Consider the following 21,239-nt stretch of genomic DNA (forward strand, 5'->3'; position numbering starts at 1 on the left):
TCGGGGGGTCCGCAGCCGCGACGCCCGCCGCAGCGGGGGGGAAAGTTTTGCTGAAAGTTTGTGCTTAAGGGAACCGGGTTGAGAGAGCTGGAGCTCCCGGGAAACTGGGAGATACTTCGTCAAGGTGTCTCACCTGGAAGGATGGGGAGCGCGGGGGGGGGGGGGCTAAACAGTCCCTTGAGGCCCCTGTGAGCTGAGAAAATACTAGTTATAAGCATTATCGTTTTCAGCATTTTCCTTTTCTATTGCAGCTGAAGGCTGTGGTGCCAGCAGTAGAATGCTAGTTAGTTTTCTAGGGTGTATTGAAGAGATAAGATTATATTCCCGCTAATTTGCGTTGTTTGCACAACTTTGTTTAACATTATCGAGTGAAATTACATATGCAGCACAGTTCCAGAGGTCAGAAGACCTCTGTCAGAAGCTTTGAAATGCGTGTTTGGACTCTGATCGGTTTGTACTTTCCAGGTTGTCCTTGTAGCTCTGGATGTTAATGTGAAACAGCATTAAATCCTCATCAAGCAGTGCATTGCTTTCAGCTGGGAGGACAGAGCTGCAGGTTAATCTCTCTTTTTGTGTTCTTACGATTAACAGCTGAGCAGTTGTGATATGTAGAATTCAGCACTGCAGACTCTTAAGGAAACAAAGACCTTTGGTGGTCTTCTGTTAGTGAGGTGCAGCCCAACAAGTGTGAAGATGTGTATGTTGATCTTGACAGTGTGTTCAGAATTGAACACAGCAGTTGCTTATGTGCACAGAAAGTTCTGGTGGGCTTTTTTTGTATGTCAATTAAAGAGGCAAAGCTTTTGTCACCAGTGTTCATAAGGCATAATTTACATTAAACTTTTTTGCAATTCAGCTCTGTCATTATTAATATCACAGTCATTAAAAACTAGATTGTCGAAGTCTGGATATCTGAATTACATACCTTCTGGGGTAAAACTTGCATCAGTGGATGCTGACTCTCTTTTCTGTTGTTTTTGGGCAGCTTTTTGCCACTTCTCTCGAGAAAGCAGATTTTTGAGGTGACAGAAAATACTCTTGGTTTCAGAAGTTGGGAAGAGCAAGAGAAAGGCCCTTGATAGCTTATCAGATGCATGTGTGCAGGCGTAACACCTCGTGAAAGAATTCAGTATGCAGGCTTGAACTCTGCTGAAGAGCTGGTGCTTGTCTACCTTAATGCTAGTGCTATGTCTTAGTGAAAATCAAATAGGTTTTCTTCTTTCATAAATTGTAGCGTAGGAATCCTTTTGCTGTAGAAGTGGCTGCAATTTAGAATCAGTCATTGAGTGTATAGTAAGTAGATTTTTACTTTAAAGAAGCAGTTCTGTTGGATGACATACAGAATATCATCATGCTGTCAGCCTTGGCTGGCATCATTTTGTGTCAGTTTTCTTACTGTTGGCTCAAATTAATTGTGGGAAATTACCTAGCACACCCAGGTAGTTGACTAGGTCCCTCTGGATAAAATAAGGACTGAGATGGAGAGCTCCCAGTTCAAAAACTTGTACTCCTGTCTTCCCACATCAGGCCAGCAGTAATATCTGAATAACAACTGTGACCATTATAGTTCAGGAACTGCAGGGTGCTTTTGAATTTTTGACTGAAGGGTGCTGAACAATTGTTTTCTGTTAGCTGAGAGTGTACAGGTGGTGCACTTGTAATTACCCCTGTATAGGTTAGAGCACTTAATCACTGACAGTTTGATTATATGGCTTTTAGGAATGACCTCAGGGCATGTGAGTCAGCTGAGGATACCTCCTGGGACAGTACAGGTGCTGGACTCAGCACAGAATGAAAGGTGCCAAAATTGAGGGGCGGTGGGGAGGAGGAGCAGCTCACATGACTGTGACTATGTGAAATCAAAGTCTGTTCTGATAAAAGTCATTGTAATTGCAGTCAAGTCTTTATTTCATCCCAGTGGTTCAAGCATTGTGCAGGGAGTGAAAACGATGATTATTGATACACACAGATGATTTTGAGCTTGGATTTCTTACCTTTGGCCTGCTGCTCTTCTCCCTGCCATGCTTCTGAATATACTTTCATTTCATAAGCTTAGTAGTCAGGCAGCACAGAATTAGTTTGATAAATGGGCTCCAGTGCTGTGAAAGGTTGTGAAATTTTGCCACTCCAGAGGAGTTCTGGCTTGTTGGCTGGGCTGTAGGCCTGGCAAGTGGAACTTCGGCTTCTTCTCTTGAAGCCATTTAGCATGGGCAAATACTGCAGACTTAAATTTGCAAAAGGATTCCCTAATTTTGGGTGCAGCCCTTCAGTATTTACCTAGAGGGTCTTCAGCCAGAACTGTGTACAAAATTCTACACTTTTTGTTTATACCCATTGTCTATTTTGCCACCTTCTTTTATATTTAATAACCACATGGGGCTGCTTGCATCAAACCGTTTAATCTCAAAACAGCCTTGGGGGTTGTATTTGAAGTCTGTTCATGAAAGCATTGTTATGCTTCGAGGAGCTATTCAAGAGGTGACTACAGTAGCAAGTGGTTACCCTTGAAGCATGAGTATTTTCTAAAAAATTGTGGTCTGTCTGCTCATGATTCACCTGTCCATTTACTTATGCTTCTCCCATTTTTTTCTCCTGTAACTTTCCATGCAGAAGTCAGATTGAAACATCCAGTGGCCATACACTGTTACTTCTTCTCTAACAGCAGCTCTTGTTACAGCCAGCTGGGCAGGAGGGCCAGGAATGAGAGGAAGAGTAGCCAATGCTGAGAGCAGACAGGAGACAGTGCAATATCTAGTATCATTCTGCTGCCATGAGCAAGCCACAAACCTTATAGTGGGGGGTCCTGTACAATGGTCTGGTCACAAACCAGGTCCCTTCACCCAGAGGCCTGATTCTCCAAGGGCAAGATACTCACGAAGTGAGAAGGCTCATCAGTGTTACGGTTGGATGAGGCCATGCGTGGGCTTCTGTGGTCTTTTGATAGAAGTGTGCCTAGAAGAGGCTGGAAAAACCACAGCAGGTGCTGGGGAGGTTAATGACCTTAAGGTGCCTGAGGGTACTCGATGAGTCTGATGCCTAACTGATGTCTTGGGTATTACTAGTGGCTGGTAGAAAGCTACCATAAATAGAGATAAGGGTTACTGGCAGCAGAAGTCCAATGAGTTCATGTTGTCATCCTCAATTTGAGGATGTTGGGACTGCTGAGACAGCTTTGTGCTTCAAGGACTCGAGAGGTGAGGTTGCAGAGCTTCCTCACAGCCGTGTTAATGTGTAATTGAAAAGAAAAGGAAATAGAAGTCTCCAAGTAGCTCTCATCGTTGTTCTGTTGGGGATGGTCATACCTACAGTCTTCCCCTGTTTGTCCTATCTGCATTCTGTCCTGAACTAAGCAAATTTGTGACTGGGTGGCGTGGAGGAGTATCTATTGCTGATGTCCACACCCTGCTTGCAACTGAACAGTATGTTCAAGATACGGAGAGGGTTCTGGCTGATATACAACCCTCGTATTTGAAGACCTGTGCCATAAGATGAATGAATCTGGCAGCTGTGATCTGTCATGGTTTTCTTGGGAGTAAGGGGTCCTGTATTATTCCAGTTTCTGAAAGGCATTAGGTTTAAGGGTGTTTAGGGAGAAAGCTAGAAAATCTGTGAGGGAATTTAAATCTGTGGATCAGAAATTGATCTTTGAAGTAGAATCTCTTTGAATCTAGATTCAAAAATTAAGGTTTAGATAAGGATCTTAACTCTGTGTGGTTGTTTTTTTTTTTTTTAAAGAAGCATTATATAAATGGTGAGCAGTAGTTAATTCCAGTAGCCTAGCTTCAAAGGACTTTAATGAAAATCATGGCTGAAATTCTCTCCAAAGTTGTATGGGAGATACAGCAGGTTAATTACCATGTTGTGAGTATGCTGCAGACTTGTCTGACCAAACAGTCTTTTGGCTTGAATCCGACTGTTCTAACTATTCTCTTTTCACCATGTATTCATTCAACTTGATCTGCATTACAGGTTCCTTGTAGTCTTCATGTTATGTGTGGATATATTACTTTTCTAGCTAGTGAAGGAAAAGATAGAGAATGGGAACGTTTTCCTGCTATATGTCCTTGACTTCTGTAACTGTCATTTAACTTGGTTATCTACCTTAACTCAAATGTTGAGTAATGTAATACAAAAAAATTTACAAGCAGTGGATTGCTGTCTGTGGAACACTTGCGCTATTTTTATTTCCTTGCTTTGCATGAGATGGGGCAAATGTGAGAGGGACTCCAGAGCTATTGATAACAAAGTTAATGATTACCTCCCTCTGGGGAAGTCTCTGCGGCCCCAGAGAGTGACACCTGGGTGAACTCCCCTGGAAGGTGTCAGGGCGCTCGCCCGTGGGTTACAGTCTCTCCTGGATGGGCAGTATCAGCCACTGGGAATCAGATGGGATTCTGGGTTAAGTGAACCTTTGGCCTGACCCAGCAAAGTCATTTTTACTTTCTTCTTTGCTGGAAATCCATTTCTGTGCTCTAACTGTCACATATCTCAGGCAGTAACTGGGGGCTTGAGTGTAGGGGGGAGGGTTTTTGAGTGCTTTTTTACACACGTTGGAAGAGAAACAGGGAAGAAGGTTTGGAAAAAGTAGCCTGAAATGTCACTTACTTTTCTGACTAACTACTGAATCAGTCAGGTTTCCCTTCTTGCATCTCTCACGCTGGTCCTAAATCACATTCTTAGATTGCGGATCATTCTCACTCTTGTTCTGCTGTCACTTAAAAATGGCGATACTCATTCACATTTTCTGATTTTTATTGTTTCTCTATCCCTTTCTTTCTCATTATTGCTGAGCATCGTGCTTGTACTTGTCTTTCCCTTGCTGTGGTTCTTCCAGTCTCTCTTGGTAGTGGTGAACATGCAGTAAAGCTTCCATTATTACTCGTTTTATAGTTTTCCATCTTTTTTAAGTTGGTTACATAATTTCTTGCTCTTTTTTATTACATATGGAAATTAGTAAAATGTGCCTTGGCACTGGGGAATAAAAAATACATATACCAAAAGTAATTTGTCAACAACTTTAGATTTTGGTATGGTGATGTGTCATACCATAAACCATACACAATAGTTAACTTCTTGTTTACTTTACACCTTACACCTACAGAAACCTACTCAATTTTTCTCTTGAGAAAGCGTGACATCTTAAAAAAAAATCCAAAATTGAAACAAAACTGTTTATCAATTTCATAGGAGTATTGGTTACATAAAAGGTTAGAGCCGCCTTCTTAGAAGGACTTAGTTAAGTTTTTGCTGTTGTAACAGGGGTATTGTGATGTAAATATTGCCAGTATGTCATTATGACAGTGGAAATACATATGTGCTGCTGGGGGTGAGAATAGGGTAGAGATGAGGAGCTAGTAATTCGGAATTTAGAAAACTGAGTCTGTATCTGGAATAGTCAAAAAAGAAAAATAGCAAGAAAATTCAGCCTTCACAGCCTTTCTGAGGAACCTAAAAGTGAAAGAAGCTGTTTTGCTAAAATATGAACATACATTGACCTGTATCCAATCTTGAAAGCCAATAAAATGCTCTTGAATGTCAACAACTACTTTATTTTGTCAAAATAAACCTGTTTGACAATTTTTTCCAAATGGAATCTGAACAGGAAGAACCAAAATGCAGAATTCAATGTATGTTGAGTATCTTTGGTCGGTGGCATAATGTGGATAAGTAAGAATATACTGGTAGTGGCCTATCTCACAAATTAAGAAAATACTTCAAGTAGAACTTTTATGACTATACCCTTACAGCTTGGCGTATGTTTTCATATTCAGTTACTATGTAGAAGGTGTTGACAGAAAATGAAATTTTCATTTTATACACAGCCAACAAATCTTAATAGTGGCCTGATTTTTAGTAACGAGACCTCAGCAAAATATGTATGTCACCAGGGGGAAAAACATTCATCAGTTTGGAAAAATCCCTAAACCTGTTCATCAGCCACCTGTCTTAAATTGCTCCTCCTTTTCCAAGAGAGAATTTTATTGCTTTCTGAAGCCCCTCTAATTGAAAATGACACTCAATTAGGAAGGAGAGAAGTGATATTCCCAACTAGACAACGGTGCATGAATATCAAATGCACACTTGTTCATAATCCATCAAATTAAATATTCAGTTAATACAGAATAATTAACCTGAGAAATTAATATTCTCATGGAAACTTCATGAGCAAGAAATCTAGACTAGTAATTTTTTAGAACAGTCAAATTTCAGATGGAATTCAGCAAGCAATTTTTTTAACCTTTGCTGAGCATCTTTGACTAAAACCGTTGTTTGTTATGGCTCTTGACTTTTATTGCAGCAATGGCTGTACGGTCTGTCCTGTATATATGCAATGTGCTTATTGTTTGGAAATAAGAGTAAAACCGTAATAGCTAATATAAATACCTTCCTGTCCTCTTCCAGATGTCACGTGTATTGAACCTGCAGAAAGATAACCTGCAAAAATTATTGGGAGGTGCTTTTCTCTGTCTGTGTCCCCAGTGACTTGCGTTCTCTGTCTTCTTCGGCATAACAAAAGAAGAGGCTGTCTGTGTAAAAGTATCTGAAAGACAAGGACTCTCAGAATTGATTGGGGCAGGTTATTATCTTGGTTGATCAGTCACCACATCTGTACTTGAGTGTTTTTATCAATTGTTTTTATCCTAGGTCTTTTGATTTGCACTGGTAGTAACAAAAAAGGAATGATTTAGCCAGTTGAAATAGAAATTGCTTCCCTTCTGGACTGTGTAGATTTGTATGAGGGTAGTTTTTAGATTTCCATTTAAAAAAAAAAAAAAAGGCAGGGGAGGAAGCAGGGAAAGAGCTGCACACCCGAATTTAAAAATTCTAGTCTTTGTTTTCAGAGGAAAAAGATCACAAAAACGTACAAACTAATTTTTATTATTATTATTTCAACCTTTCAGACTTCGGTAAAAGTAGCTTGTGCACTGCAGCCAGTAAGAAAGAAATATTTTTCATAGAAGTTGACTGCAGTGCACTGGAGCTGATGACCAAACTCATTAGCTTAACTAGGTTCAAAGTTTCACTTAGTCTTTTCATAGTAACCCAGTTACTTGGCTTTAATTTTACAGTCAAAATAGTAATGTTGCAGCAAACGTTAAGATAACCTTGGTGAAAAACATATCAAGAGAGGGATAAATATTTAACCAGTTATTTTATCATAAGTTTATCAGTAAGCGTTTGTGATTTAATTTTTTTTTAATTAGATCTTCCCCAAAAAATTTATTGATCCTCCGATTTTTTTGTTTGAGACATTTCTGAAATTTGAGCTTAATGATAAGCAGATGATTCACAATTGAAGGATTCATGAACAGGAACAGAATATGTGGTAAAGTACAGCAGCCGCTTTAATTCTGGGTATCTTTCAAGGTCTGTACATCTACTCGCATGGATGCCACATTTCATTCATCTGGACAATCTTGCCCATCTACCACTCTCAAACATGAGCATGTATGTCTGCTTTGCATGATCCGCTACACAATTGATGTCTGATGCAAATATTAACAGTCAGAGCTCTGCAGCAAAGTTCCCAGAGTGAGCATAGGAGGGAAAGGCACTAAGATCGCTTCTTTTCAATTTTTGAGGAGTACAAGTATGCATTTCCTGAGATAAGAGGGCCAGAGGTCTTCTGTTTATTTTTGTCGCTGTCAAAAAGGTGTTTTCATTTACTCGAAACATAACAGCTCTCGTGTATCTTACAGTAAAACACCAGCAGAGAAAAGGCACCTGTAATTTTTACATGAGTTTGTTGAGTGATCTCACTGGTACTCCTTTATTTTATGCTTGCTGAATTTGTCTTGCAGTAAAGCTTTAGTGCCATCTCACTGCTAGTACTTTAGAGCTGCTTAGCTAAAACACATCAATAACCAGCAACAAAAACCCACTTATTTTAGTAGTCAGGTTAAGGAGCTGGGGTGGAACAATTTGCAGCGACATCAAAATCTCTCTTCTGTCTCTTTCTTTCAGAAAGTACCTCTGAGCCTGATTCACGAAGAACGTATACTCTGCAGAATTACTTGAACAATGACTATAAGTACAGAACATATAATTTGCAGTGGATTTCAGGTAATTAATTTCTACATACAGCATAAATGTCAAAAAAATGTACTACCTTCATTAAACACATATCTTGGGGTGACTACTGTATCCTGAAAAAAAAAGTTAAATTATTTAATGGTGCTGTTGTAGAAAGGTGTGTAGCTCAAAGAATTGTGATTTTTTTTCCCCCCCCCCCCCTTAGATACATGTTCACATTCATGGCAACCTATATTCTCCTACTGCTAAAAGCGCATACTTACTTCTATGGTTTTTTTGTAGAAGCATGTTATACTCTGAAGTGTGTCAACTTCCTGTGCATCAGGCTGTCGGGGAACAGGAGGATACAGGGCACTTCTTTTAAATATGCCTAGTGCCCCAAGGGAAAGAAATGTCAGAAGGCAGAGGCTGTGAGCCCCAGGACTGCATTTTGTGAACGTTCTTGTGCTATAAGCATCCTTTCATTACAGAAGTGGGAAACACAACATTGACCAGATTTTTGATTTTTATTTTCTGCTGAAAAACAAGGGGAAAAGAGAAGTAACTCGTGAGCATTTTACTTGTTTATTAGCAGCTCTCTTGTTCTTCTAGGAAATCAGTATCTTCACAAAACAGCTAATGGAGACATCCTATGTATCAGTGCTGACACCGGAACATCCTCAGTACTCTTGGCGAATACAACATTAGTACGTTGACTTATATATAATATATGCAGATGTTGAGAAAGGTACTGAATTTAATATTTTGTTCTGTGCGTTTCTTTGGAATAAGTGCTTAATGTGTTCCTTTTGCCCTTTCTTGGCAGGATAAATACAAGGCAACCACAGTTATATTGTCTCCAGACCAAAGGTTTGCTCTTCTGCAGTACAGCTATACAAAGGTACAAGTGCACTTTACTTCTCTGAGGATGAAACTGGGAAATAAAGGTTTGGGAACAGCTAGGTGAGAGGGTGGTCTTGAAAGTAGGGACGGCAGAGGCTGAGAGAGTGTGAGGGAAATGCAGGCAGATGGATGAATGAGATGGATGTCTGCAGGGGAACAGTGAAGTTGAGCAGATAGGAGAAGAAAGACTGGTATTGTCTGTGAGCTTGGCAGAAGAGATATGACTGCTTGAGAGAAGACACTGGATAAAAAGTGGATGGAGAGATATCACAAGGAGAGTGAGGCTGGATGGTTCATCTGGGGAGACAAGCTAGAAGAATAGATAGGCATGACTGTGCAAGGAGTTGTGTGGGTAAGGAGAAGTGGTGAGTAGATACGCTTGTATACATATGCTTGTACATGTATGCTATGTATATATATGGTTGTTACGTTGTGGTGTTAGGACATCAGAATTTTAAACTGAGGTGAATGAAAAGCAGCATGTGCTTATAAGAGAAGGCTGTCCTCTTGCGCTTGGAGTGTCCTCGTTCCCTACTGTCGGCAAGCACGTGAAAAACCTCCAGCATAACGCCTCGTCCTGGCTTGGTGCTGAACCATGCAACAAAGGACAATCTATGTTTATGCCAGCTGGCTTGAAAACCTGGCTGTGTGTTCCACTTGAGGACAGTTACAGAAACCTAATGGAGGCAATAATTTGCCCCACAGTGTGTGCACTGAGAAGCCAGTAACTTTGCTGTTGTTTCCTTTTTTTTTTCTGGAGAGCTGCCTGTTTTGTTTGTAAAAAGCTCAGTGCTGACTTGTGCAGTGTACAAATACTCCAGCACTATGTCACCGTGTACGTGTTATGGCTTTGCAGTCCAAGAATGCCTCTCACACTGCGCCAGCCACAATCCATGCACTCAGTCATCGCTTTTTTTGCAGTTTTAGCTTCCTTGCTGAGTACTGCTAAGCCAGTTACCTTTTGTCTTTCTGAATTGTTCAGAACTGTTTGACTTTTCACTGCATTAGTGGCCGCAAAATGCCTTCTATTTTTCCAGCCACCCTAGACATCCCCTCTGCTCATGATTTATTGCTCGATAGTATTGTATTTGTTGCACTCATAAGAGTGAATTTTATTTTAATGCTGAAGCAAGATCTTTTAACCTTTATATAATAGTGTGATTGAAAGTTATGTTATTATTAATCTTTATTGCAAGAAAACAGAGTAACAAAATGAATCATGAGGATGTAGACGCTTATTATGTAATAGCCATCTGGTTGTGTAGTACTAAGTTATTGTTTTATATCTTCATACAAATCTTCAAGAACCATCATAGAAGGTAGCATTATTGTAGCATGTCAACACCATGGGCTAAATCAAACCTCTTCAGCCCCACATAGTGAACACATTTAAATTATCATCATCATCTTTCTCTCTGTAAGTGTCCACAGAGTGATACAGACTTCAAGAGGCAGGTTTCTGAGAGAAAGGGTTTATTTCTGTGACAATATGAATGGGAATAGGTCACCCTGGAACTGGAGGAACTGCTACAGAAATACTGCTGGGACTTGTGAGGACTACTAAACAATAAGATGCCAAGTTAAATAATACAGCATGGAAAATGAGACAGAAAACAGCAAGTGTGCCAGTAAGGCAGAAGGAGGAGGATTAACTGTGCATAGCTATGGTAGTCTGCCATGTAGCTACAAGGATTTCTGAAAATCTGCAGCATCTCTGGCCTCTGTATCTCTGTCCTTAATCAGTCAGTGGCCTTCATCATAGTATCTAAGTGATGACCCCAGAGGGGTGGCAATTATTTAGTCTGTTCTTTGTTACCCTTGTACGTTCATTGTGTTCTGTCTTAAGCAAAAGCATGAGGAGGGTTTCAGAGATAATTCAAACTGTAAGAGACATGAATCCTGGTGAAATTCACGTTCTTAATATTAAAATAATTCTTTTGCAGTTGTGGAGGCATTCCTATACAGCTTCATATTACATCTATGATTTCAGTAGCAGGTCAGTAATTTTTGCACACAAGACGTAGTTTTAACATTATTTTGCAATGAAATGACATTTCACTGATTTCTCTTAGCTGCATTTTGTTTTTGTTTTTCCAGTTCTATCTTAGATGACAGACTACTGCCTACTGATATACAACATATATCCTGGTCACCTGTTGGTCACAAACTGGTTAGTAAAGATAAGTGAAACTCATATAAATAGTTGGTTTTGTACATGACATGACATAGAAGCTCAAATTGTATGTACCCTTGAGGTTTTGGGACTTCCCTGCTGCTAGTTAAAGTAGCTAAACTGGTTTCCAAATTGACTACTGTTGCTGGAAAGACTTCAAAATCCCTCTGTGTGTTTTGTTTTGTTCTTCAATGAAAGGGCATTCCTGAAAGTAGTAGTGGCACCAGTAGTCATATAATGCACAAATGCACAGGAACTTCATGTTTTTACAGTTGCAGACAGTAGCTCATCCCTTTCAAAGGCAGCAGCATTACAATTGTCTACTTACTCATCACTCTGATTTTCATCTCCTTATTACATCATAAGCAATGAAGTGTTGATGGATGCATGTAACAGGGACTGGAGGATCAAAATCTCTCTTGTACTCTTTCCTACTGTCTTTTCTTCCTCCTCTCCTCTCCAGTCCATGGCACTGGTGACAGTCACTGTGTTTGTAAGGCTTGTGCATTCCCTGTGGTGAGCATTGGATCTGACTAAAGAGCTATCATAGGAGAATGTTGTGTTTATTTATTCTTATTGCTTGTAGTACAGGGATTATAGAGCCCAACCACAGAAGCAAAGGATGTTGAAGAGAGCTTTCTGCATTGCAGAGCAAAGCTCTGGAATAAAACTGTGTTGTTCAGTTGTTGGAGAAAAAACCGGGGTGATTAGAGAGGCAGGCAGGTGCCAAAAACTAGAGGAGTTCTGAGCACTACTGAAGAAATGCACTATCTTTGCAGGTCTGTTAGCAATGCTGAGACCCTCGTCAATGTTTTACCAAATAATTTTCTTTGAAAGACAAATTAGTGAAAAACAACTCCTAATGAAGGAAAATAAGCTTGTATTTCAACAGATGAATAGCAAGGTTTTCAAAACTTGATGCAGTAATCATGTCATTTATCATAGTTGATTGTTTTTTGCATCTAGGCCTGAAGTTAGGTTGCTACATGTGATTTGTATTAGTAATTGGAGTTCGTTGAGTATCAGTAATGTTTGGTGAAATGCAACTTTCAAAGAGAGTTTTTGTCATCTGATGTAAAAGTAAATTTCCCACTAGATGAGGAGAAGGAAGGAAGTAGGATTTACTCTAACAGTAATTGTAATCACAGTGATGTTTTGCAGGCATATGTTTGGAAGAATAATGTTTATATAAAAGCTTCACCAACAGGAGAACCTGTGCAAATCACTGCAAATGGAGAAGAAAATAAAATTTTCAATGGAATACCAGACTGGGTTTATGAAGGTAACTATATCAAGCATATTTTACTTTCCATTCTGATGTAAAAACTGTTCTATTGTAATTATTTTATTATAACTGTTATTTCTTATCATTGAAAAGTTCAAAATAACCTAAGTCTGTATTTTAACAGAAGCATGCATCCGTACCTGAGCTTAATACCTGGCTAGTTTGAAGATCTAAGAACAGAAATGAGTTCGCCTAACTTGCAGTGTGTCACTGGAAATCATAGTGTGTGAATTTGCTCCATATGATAGATTATAAGCGTTGATCTAACGTCTCATTTCAGAACCCCGACAAACAGTCTGCGCTTTGGTATCTGAACTTCAATTAAAAAAAAATATTAAAAACTAATGAGAACAGTACCTAGGATAGAAGAGCCAACTTATCAATTATAACTTAAACACATTTTCATCTCTTTCAGAGGAAATGTTTGGCACCCATTTTGCTCTGTGGTGGTCTCCAAATGGCAATTTTGTGGCATATGCAACATTTAACGATACAGAAGTTCCTCTTATAGAGTATTCCTTTTATTCTGAGGACACCTTGCAGTATCCAAAGACCATTAGAATCCCGTATCCCAAGGTCTGTGTTATTTATTAAACATGGTTGTTCTGCAGTTTCATTAAGAGAGTAGTCTCATTTAATCAGTTTCTGCTAATGAAAATATTGTCTGTCTCTCCTCAACAGCTTGCTGTGATTACTCTTTCTGAAGTCAACAGCATCTGGCAATGTTAAAGTATTTTATTATCTCCAGGGGAAAGCAAAAAGAAAAAAAAAAAAAAGTATGATTTAAGGCTTTGTTGTTTCACCAGAAAATTTTCAGGTGGCAAGTAGATGTTGAGATAGAAAAGCTCTTAGGGAATTGAAGTTGGTGTGAGAGTCAGAGTCCAGTACGCTCCAAACAGGTTCTTTCAGATACTCCACACATGGAGGGTTTAATATTTAATACAAGATTTACCTGTGTGAAGTTATTTGACGTTACACGGTGTTTCGATTTAGCAGAGCAGCGCAGCAATGCGCTTAAGACACAATGCAAGTACAAATTACACTTAGAGTACAACAATTGCACTATACTGCTGAATCGCAATACAAACGTGGCTCTCGTTGCTGGTCTCCATAATATGCTCAGTGCCACAATGCTGGGCATCCCCATTGCCGGGAAGGAATACATGGATTGAAACCAGGCCAGGTCAGAAAGATGTTTTCACCCTTTTGATTAACTGGGGCAGAACAGCTGATACAGCCAGCTGATCACTCAACTGATACAGCTGTTTGTCTGGTGTAAAAGCCGGCCTCCGGTCCTCTTTGTGCCAAGTTCAGCTTTCTGTGCAGCAGCCGTCGTCAGTCACTCCCTACCCTTCTCAAAGCTTCAGGAGCACATGGCCTTTGTCTGTCTCCTTGGAGCCTCCCCCAGAGGGGTCAGTGATGCTCACGGGGAGCCTCTGCAGGGACTCTGCCCTGAGTGTGACGTCTGTGAAGAGACGTGGGTGTAAAATGAACTGCCAATTTAAATTGCACCTTTTATTACAAACCCCTTTTATTTGCAATATTGCTGACTTCTGGAGATGGGTCAACTACAGCTACCTAACTGTTATGATGAGGACTTAGCTAGTTAACTTGTACTTCTAGAGAAGAAGCCCTTACTGACGTAGTTATATTGCTGTCAGTACCTGGTAGCACCACATGAAAAATAGTGGGGTATGTCCTGCAGTCACAGCTTTGATTGTTGTATCAGCAGCTATTATATGATCACTTAATCTAAGGTATTGGTTTCCATGAAAAAGCACTTTTCTGTCTGTTAGCAATGGATTTGATTCACTGTTAGATACTGTGTGTGGCATGTGGGACGAGATATGGTCAAATACTGCTTTGGGTACGGCAAGCCCTATGTATTTACAAATGTTTCTAAATGTAGTAGTCTTTCCTATCTAGAAATACATAACTAACACTTTCATATAAAAAAAATACAAAAGCATAATGTATCAATCTTAAGAACTGCATTTAGGAACTTGTCTTTTCACATATTTGAAGTTGGCAGGTTCTACCTGCCTGTCTGTAGTAATTTCTTCATCTATAGTTTCAAACACTTATTTCACCAAGAATATTCTCTTTTCAAAAGTACAATGAAAAATTTTATTTTTAGGCAGGAGCTAAAAATCCAACTGTGCAATTCTTTGTTGTGAATACCGAATTGCCTCCTCCTTTCCACTCTGTTGAAATTTCTCCACCTGCAGAAATAAAATCAGGGTAAGAAATTTTGATTAAATGTTTGCTTGTTTCTTTTGGTGGGAGAGGAGGAGCTTTTATGTGTGACCACCCTATATTCAGTGTATATGGCAGTTTTTCCCAGTCATGCGGCTCTGGTAGCAACAAGATTTACCAGAGAAAATCTGCACAGAGATTATCCTCCTAGTGATTATATATAGATGGCATATTCCATGTATGTTATATTCAGAATGTGACAAGTTCTTGGCTCATCACGCTCGGTGGAGTCTAACTATGGTGAAGTCATTTCACAGTACAACTTGAATATGAGCAAGTTTTGGTATAATCAAATTATAATATATGTATTCCAATTCACTGGGGGGGAAAAAACAAAACAAAACCTTAATGGTAAGCGAAGATTTGATTCCATTGGAAGCAAGACTCCTTGCTAAGGCAAGGCATCATGGTTGTCTTCAGATTTATACTTAAAATGTTTGTTTTCTTTGGAAACATGGTGAAAACCAGCACCTCTCGCAGAAAATGGAAAATTGTATTTCTCAGAATGCCACTGGAAATGCACAACATGATATAAATGTATTTTGTAAAGAGCAGCTAAATTGATTTAAAATGCATGCACACAGAATTTGGTATCCCAGATCTTGGGTTTTGTTTTTTCTTTTTAACAGTATTGTGGAAATTCTTAGAGGTTTGCACTTACACACATGATGGGTATGGAAGCACAGGTTATACTGATAAACTTCAGGAAAAACAAGAGAGGTCTGTCAGCTAGTGCGCAAACCCAGCATTTTGTACGTGGTGGCCAAAAAGCTATAACTGGAATATCCGTGCTATTCCGTTTCAGTCCTCAGTGCAGTGTAACTAACATCTCTGTGTTAACTGAGATATGGAAGTTTTTATGAATATGTTGTTCTTTACCCTTTCTCTACAGTAACACTGCAGTAGCTAGGTGTTACATAGCTGTTGTGTGCTGTTTTTCTCCAGAATTTCAGTGGCTCAGAATTATAAGCCCTTTATGTTTTGGTCAGTTCTGGTTCAGATCTCTGCTGTCTTAGAGTTATGTTTTACCTTTTGTTAACACCTAATGAAAGCTGAACAACGCTGCTGTGTGACCTGGAGAGAATAACTGTCATCTGTCTTCCAGCCTTGTACCCATCTGGCTAACACGAGCCTGAGTTACATGGACTTAATCCATTTTAAAATAAATGTAGCACTCTGTAAATCAGGATTAAATACAAAGATAAATCGAGTCTTGAATGATGAGTGCAAGGATCGAAACTTACTCTTTCTGCCAACGGCTGATCCAAATAATGGTTAAGCCTGAGCATGTGCATCCTGCAAACGTTGAGGTGGCCAGAACAAGTCTTGGGGAATTTCGCAAGAGCAAAACTACATGAGTAGGAAAAGGCAAGTGATGTGCAATGTTGCTGTTGGGTAGTTTTGCTCCTGGAAGCACAAGGTAATGAATAGTTGCACAGTATGTATATTTATACCACTGTATGACAGGAAAGGTTAATTTTTGTGGTGGAAAATTCTATTTTTACTTCCTTGGAGCTAAATTCTGAGCAAAACTAAGTTTGAATTGGTGACATACCTCAACCCACCCGCCTGGGTGGGGATTTTGAGGGGCAGTGCCCCTGCAAATGGTTGCCTGTAGCAGCACTATCCTGAGCCGCTTGCATGCGCAGCAGTTGTACCCCCACATTTGAAGGGGGCAGGCCGCACTTCTGTTTCAGAGTGAATGTTTTATCATTTGTCAAGAAAGGCTGCCAAAGTCTGGAATGGCAGTGCTTTGCCACGTAAGATGGTAGATGAAACCTGACGCTTGCACGAATGACCAGCCTGAAATCCATACCGCTATTAACATCACGGGTACAGGGGGCTCCTGTTGGCTAACAGGAGGATGAAGGCAATGGGTGCTTCTGGTCTGAAATGTTCTGTCCTAAAAATAAGTTGTCTTCAGAGTAGAGAGCTCCAGACAGTGATTGCAGGAATATCCCTTCTCAGCAGCAAATGAGGAAGGCAATGCAAAACTACTCTACTCTATACTTGAGTATATTGCAGCTTCCTTAACATTTCCTGGGTTGTTGAAAACTGAAGGTGCATTGCTAGTCTCTGTAATAAATTTAAAATATTTATTACTTTATAATAATAGCATAATAAATAATATTTTTTGAACTTGTACTGTCCATCTTGTCTGATAGATGATTTATAGTCTCCAGAATTGTTAACTTCTCTCAGTTTGAAGGAACAAAAACTGGGGGGCTAATTTCCCTTTTACAAAACAAGGGAAACCACTATTATAGGTACACGAAGAACGGCAGTTTCATTTTTTTTCCAAACAAGCTTCTGCAGAGTGCTTTTATAATAATATTGGTCTAAAATACACTGTTTGAAGCTAGTGACAGTAGCAATTAAATGACCTACCAACTTCCCAGTCAAATATGAATGTGAAAATAGACCTTTTTTAAACATGATTTCTAAACTGCAATCTAGAAATAAACCTGAAAGTGGTCGGTAACCAGTTGGCATATATTTTTAATCCATCCACACTAATTGTAGTGTTTTCTCCCTCCACCGCCTCCCCCCCCCCCCCAATCACGAACATATTCACTCTCATCACAAAACTTCCCACACATTTTTGTTAACTAACTTTGGGGAAAAAGGGAACATGAACTTGGAACTAAGTCAAATGTGCAAATTCCAGTTAAAAATGTATACTTGCCTTGGAGGGGAGGTTTGTTTTATTTTAGTTCGTAAGGCTTCTAGGAGATAGGATAGATCTAAAATAAGAAAAGACGAGTACATCTAACAGATCGTAATGGTAAACAGAACCACTAAAATTTATGTGGTGCCTTTTTAAAATTAATATACAGGAATATTCATGAAAATAATATTTTTTTTTCAGATACTCCAATTCTTCATGTCAACTAGTTGGTATTTTGAAGATGAAAGTAAAGTATTCAGATAGTAATACCTGTTCTTGGTACAATCTCTCCCTCCATTCTAACTAATGGAAATAAATACTAAATTGAACAAAGGCATGTATCACTTGGAAAGTGCTTACAGGCAACCAACTTCATGCAGCTAAGGTTAAAATTCCAAAATCTAAGGCCCATAGAACTTAATATTCAGAAGAATTTCCTCTAGATGCACATGGCACAAGATTTATGAACAGTCTGGAGTAGCTATTACTTTGTGCATTAGAGGATAGTGATCTGTCTGTTAGAATTTAATTGCAGTCTTTCTGGAAGCGGGTATGTACATACTGTCTAATTCTTTATTGTATGAATGAAAATAACCGAGGCATCTACCAGCAGCAAAAACAATTGGCAAAAAAAAGGCACAATTAGGTTTGCATCATTGTTTATTGTTGAAGAGTAGATTGAAATGAAAATAGCCAGATGAGTCTCATTCAGTGAATTGCTGAATGCTATTGTATAGTATGCTGTTGCAGAGAGGATTTTAAGTATCTAACGCTATTGCTGTTTTCAGGGATCATTATTTGAGTGTTGTAACATGGGTGACAGATGAAAGGATCTGTCTGCAATGGCTGAGAAGAATTCAGAATTTTTCAGTCCTCACAGTCTGTGACTTTGAAAATGCTACTGGAAATTGGTCATGTCCACGGGTAAGAAAAATTATGTGGGAGAGTTGTAATGCTTGATAAATGAAACTAGAAAGGAGTAGAGTATCTCTGTATGTTTATCTTTGTAGAAACATAGCCTGATGTAAAATAAACATAATTGTTGTGGGATTGTTTGTTTTTTCTTTCTTAGGAAAAACAACTTACAGAAGAAAGTACAACTGGCTGGATTGGCAGAGTGAGTGTTCAATTTCTAAAAGTGCCACATGCTAAATAACACTGATAATTAAGAAAATTTCATATGAGCCTCTTAACGGTTGCAGTGCCTCTTGTGTGCAGGTCTGATCTATTCACTTGTTGCATTTTACATGTATAGGAAAAAATGGTCTCAAATGGAGCCACTATGCCACCCCGCTCCTGGTTTTAAGCTTTTGTGGGTATGGGGTTCTGAACTGCCAGGCTGGGCTGACAGTGCAGCGTGGCTGGAGCTGTAACTGCGTCCTCCGGGACCTGTGCGTCATGTTCAGCTTGCCAAAAAGCAGAGCACTCCTTCCAGACTCCTTTTTAATTCTGACCTACTGCTTCAGTAGCGGTAGGTGGGGGAGTGCAGAAGCCAGGATTCAGAAATCCCTTTGTTCGGGGGGAGTTGTCAGCTGTGCTGGTTTGGCTGCTCTCCAGTCTTCCTGCCACCTCCAGAATGATCTAGGTGATGAAATGTATTAAGAAGTGTATCCTATAGCCTTTGAATTGTATTGGAGTAAAGGCATAGAGGACAAAAGTAATTTTTAGCGTTTCAGGTTGCAACAAACCATTCCAGGTTTTCCTTGGGGATTTATTTATCCCCCCCCCGAATATCCATTGGAGAGAGCTAGGGAGAAGATGCATGTAGCTGACCAGTTTAAAATTTTCATATGCTTCTACCAAACCCATCACTACTGTCTGGATGATGCTTTCCAAGCTGCCTCTCAGTCCTTTTGTACATGGTAGGGAGTAGGCACCTAATGAACTACACAGAAGATCTGGGGGAAGTGAAGCAGAGATGCAAAAGTTCAGACTTGGAGGGAGAAATGAGTTTCAGAGTTTTTGATGAGAACACAGAGTACACTTTCCACTCCCGCATTTTCCACACACTGATTATGCTTTAGTCACTAATTCACTTTTGAAGTCAAAAATGAAAGTTTAAAGAAATGCAAAGAGGGAGGCAACAGCAGGGATGAAATCATCCGCAGTATGAAGATGAGAGATCAACCCACCTGCTGTCAAATTTGATATGGAAAGGAAGGCCTTAACGCTGACACATTTTGCTTCTCTGCAGCAAAGGCTTCACAATTAGACAATGTGATGATCAAGCTGCAGACTTTGTAAACAGTTGTGCAAAATGAGAGGGCAAAATGCGAGTCTGTGCCATTAAACTAGGTTGTTGGTTTTTTGTTTCTTTTAAAGAGACAACCCACATCTTAAGAGCTGTTGGAAGAAAAAGATAATCTCACTGTATGATTCCTGAATTTGAGAAGGGAGTAGAAAGTAGGGAGGATTGAAGAGGGGATAGAAAGGTTATATTTATTCTTTTCTTTTATTCTTAGCTACTTACGGATGATTACACTTGACTGGTAAGGGATATTTTTTTGTGTATATATATATGTGTGTGTGTGTATATGAGAGATGTATATATACACATACATATGTATATACAATTCATATACGTGTATAAACAAACTTAAGTGAATTATATGTGTGTAAAATATAGACATATACTTCTCTCTTTGTATATATCTATAGTGTTGTTTTTTTTTTTTCAAAAATAGATATGAAATTATACTTAATCTAAGAATGCTCAGAACAGCCTGTGTTACTGCATAAGGCTTCCAGGTCATGAGCTAAGTTAGAGCTTGCCAGTTGAGTTGAAGGAAAGTCACACTTTGAAAAAGCAAGACTGTGATAAGGGAGAAGCTAGCAAAATATTTGCCAGGTTATTTTTTGCAAAAATATTGCTAGGGAAGACGGAGAGATTATCTGGAGCACATGGGTTATGGAGACAAGTTCTGTCATGGCTTGCCGAGTGACCAGAAGGAAGTCACTTCATCTTTCTGTTTCACTTTCCATTTCAAAAATAGGTATAACATCTTAGAGATCTTGTGTTGTGTCAGTTGGCTAATTAATGTTTAGATGTTTTGGACATGTATCACAGAAATAACTTTTTTTTCATTCAGCTCAATTTCATTCCTCTATTTTTCTCTCTACCACGTGGAGCACATGCAAATGACAGTCAGTAGAAGGAATCCATTCATTTCTGTCACTCCCAATTGATAAATGGATAGTTCCTTCATGAAAATATCATTCCAGTTTGGGTTCTCCGGCATTCTGTAATCGCCTACTTACTACAAAAAAATTCCTCTTGGAAACCAACTTGTTTTCTTTGAAAATGGGGGAAATTTTTCACTGTGAAGCTAAAAAAAAAAAAAAAATTCAGAGTTCAAAGAATTTTTTCACAAGTATGTGTTTTAAAATGGGAAATTCCAGGAAAACATGTATTTGCAATGTTTACATTGCTATAGGTTGAAGCTGTATGTTGGCGTTGGAGAGAATAAATCAGTGACTTTAAAAGTAAATGCACATATTGTTTCCTAAAATGGTAGGAAACCAGGAACACCTGTAGGACTTCACATTCAAGCGAGGTGGGAGTGGACGTCGGTCATTACCAGGGCCGATACTCAGGAAATTCTGCTGCTTAAGGATCCAGAAAATATTTCAAGTGTGTTTACTTTTAGGGTAATGGCTACAGGTTCTACCTTCTAAGTCAGTAGGCAAAAATTTTTAGAGTATGTTCGGTGATGCGTTGTGGTAAGTATTGAAACTCCTGTTTAGAGATATCAAAATCTAAATTCATCATTTTGGTTTTGGAGTTTTGTTGTTTGCTTTAACAGACATCTCTCTTGTGTTCAAGTTTCAGCCATCTACCCCTCACTTTGCACCCGACAGTGCTACCTACTACAAAGTCTTCAGCAATACAGTAGGTTACAAGCACATCCATTACATAAACGGCTCGCAGGTAAGTAATAAGG

The 21,239-nt window shown here is 39.2% G+C and overlaps 1 protein-coding gene across 1 annotated transcript in view; it reads left to right on the top strand.

The window, feature by feature from the left end:
- Positions 1–21,239, top strand: part of DPP4 (dipeptidyl peptidase 4) — a 40,790-nt gene that overhangs the window by 518 nt on the left and 19,033 nt on the right. The window contains exons 3-13 of the mRNA XM_087733040.1: positions 7,966–8,064; positions 8,626–8,720; positions 8,840–8,914; positions 10,860–10,912; positions 11,014–11,086; positions 12,251–12,371; positions 12,790–12,950; positions 14,512–14,615; positions 18,087–18,222; positions 18,371–18,415; positions 21,122–21,226. Coding sequence (XP_087589166.1) covers positions 7,966–8,064; positions 8,626–8,720; positions 8,840–8,914; positions 10,860–10,912; positions 11,014–11,086; positions 12,251–12,371; positions 12,790–12,950; positions 14,512–14,615; positions 18,087–18,222; positions 18,371–18,415; positions 21,122–21,226 — 1,067 coding nt within the window. The remainder of the gene's footprint in view (positions 1–7,965; positions 8,065–8,625; positions 8,721–8,839; positions 8,915–10,859; positions 10,913–11,013; positions 11,087–12,250; positions 12,372–12,789; positions 12,951–14,511; positions 14,616–18,086; positions 18,223–18,370; positions 18,416–21,121; positions 21,227–21,239) is intronic.

Source organism: Nipponia nippon, unplaced genomic scaffold (assembly GCF_047370975.1).
Source record: "Nipponia nippon isolate SJK-2023a ecotype South Korea unplaced genomic scaffold, ASM4737097v1 scaffold_5, whole genome shotgun sequence".
Classification (NCBI taxonomy): domain Eukaryota; kingdom Metazoa; phylum Chordata; class Aves; order Pelecaniformes; family Threskiornithidae; genus Nipponia; species Nipponia nippon.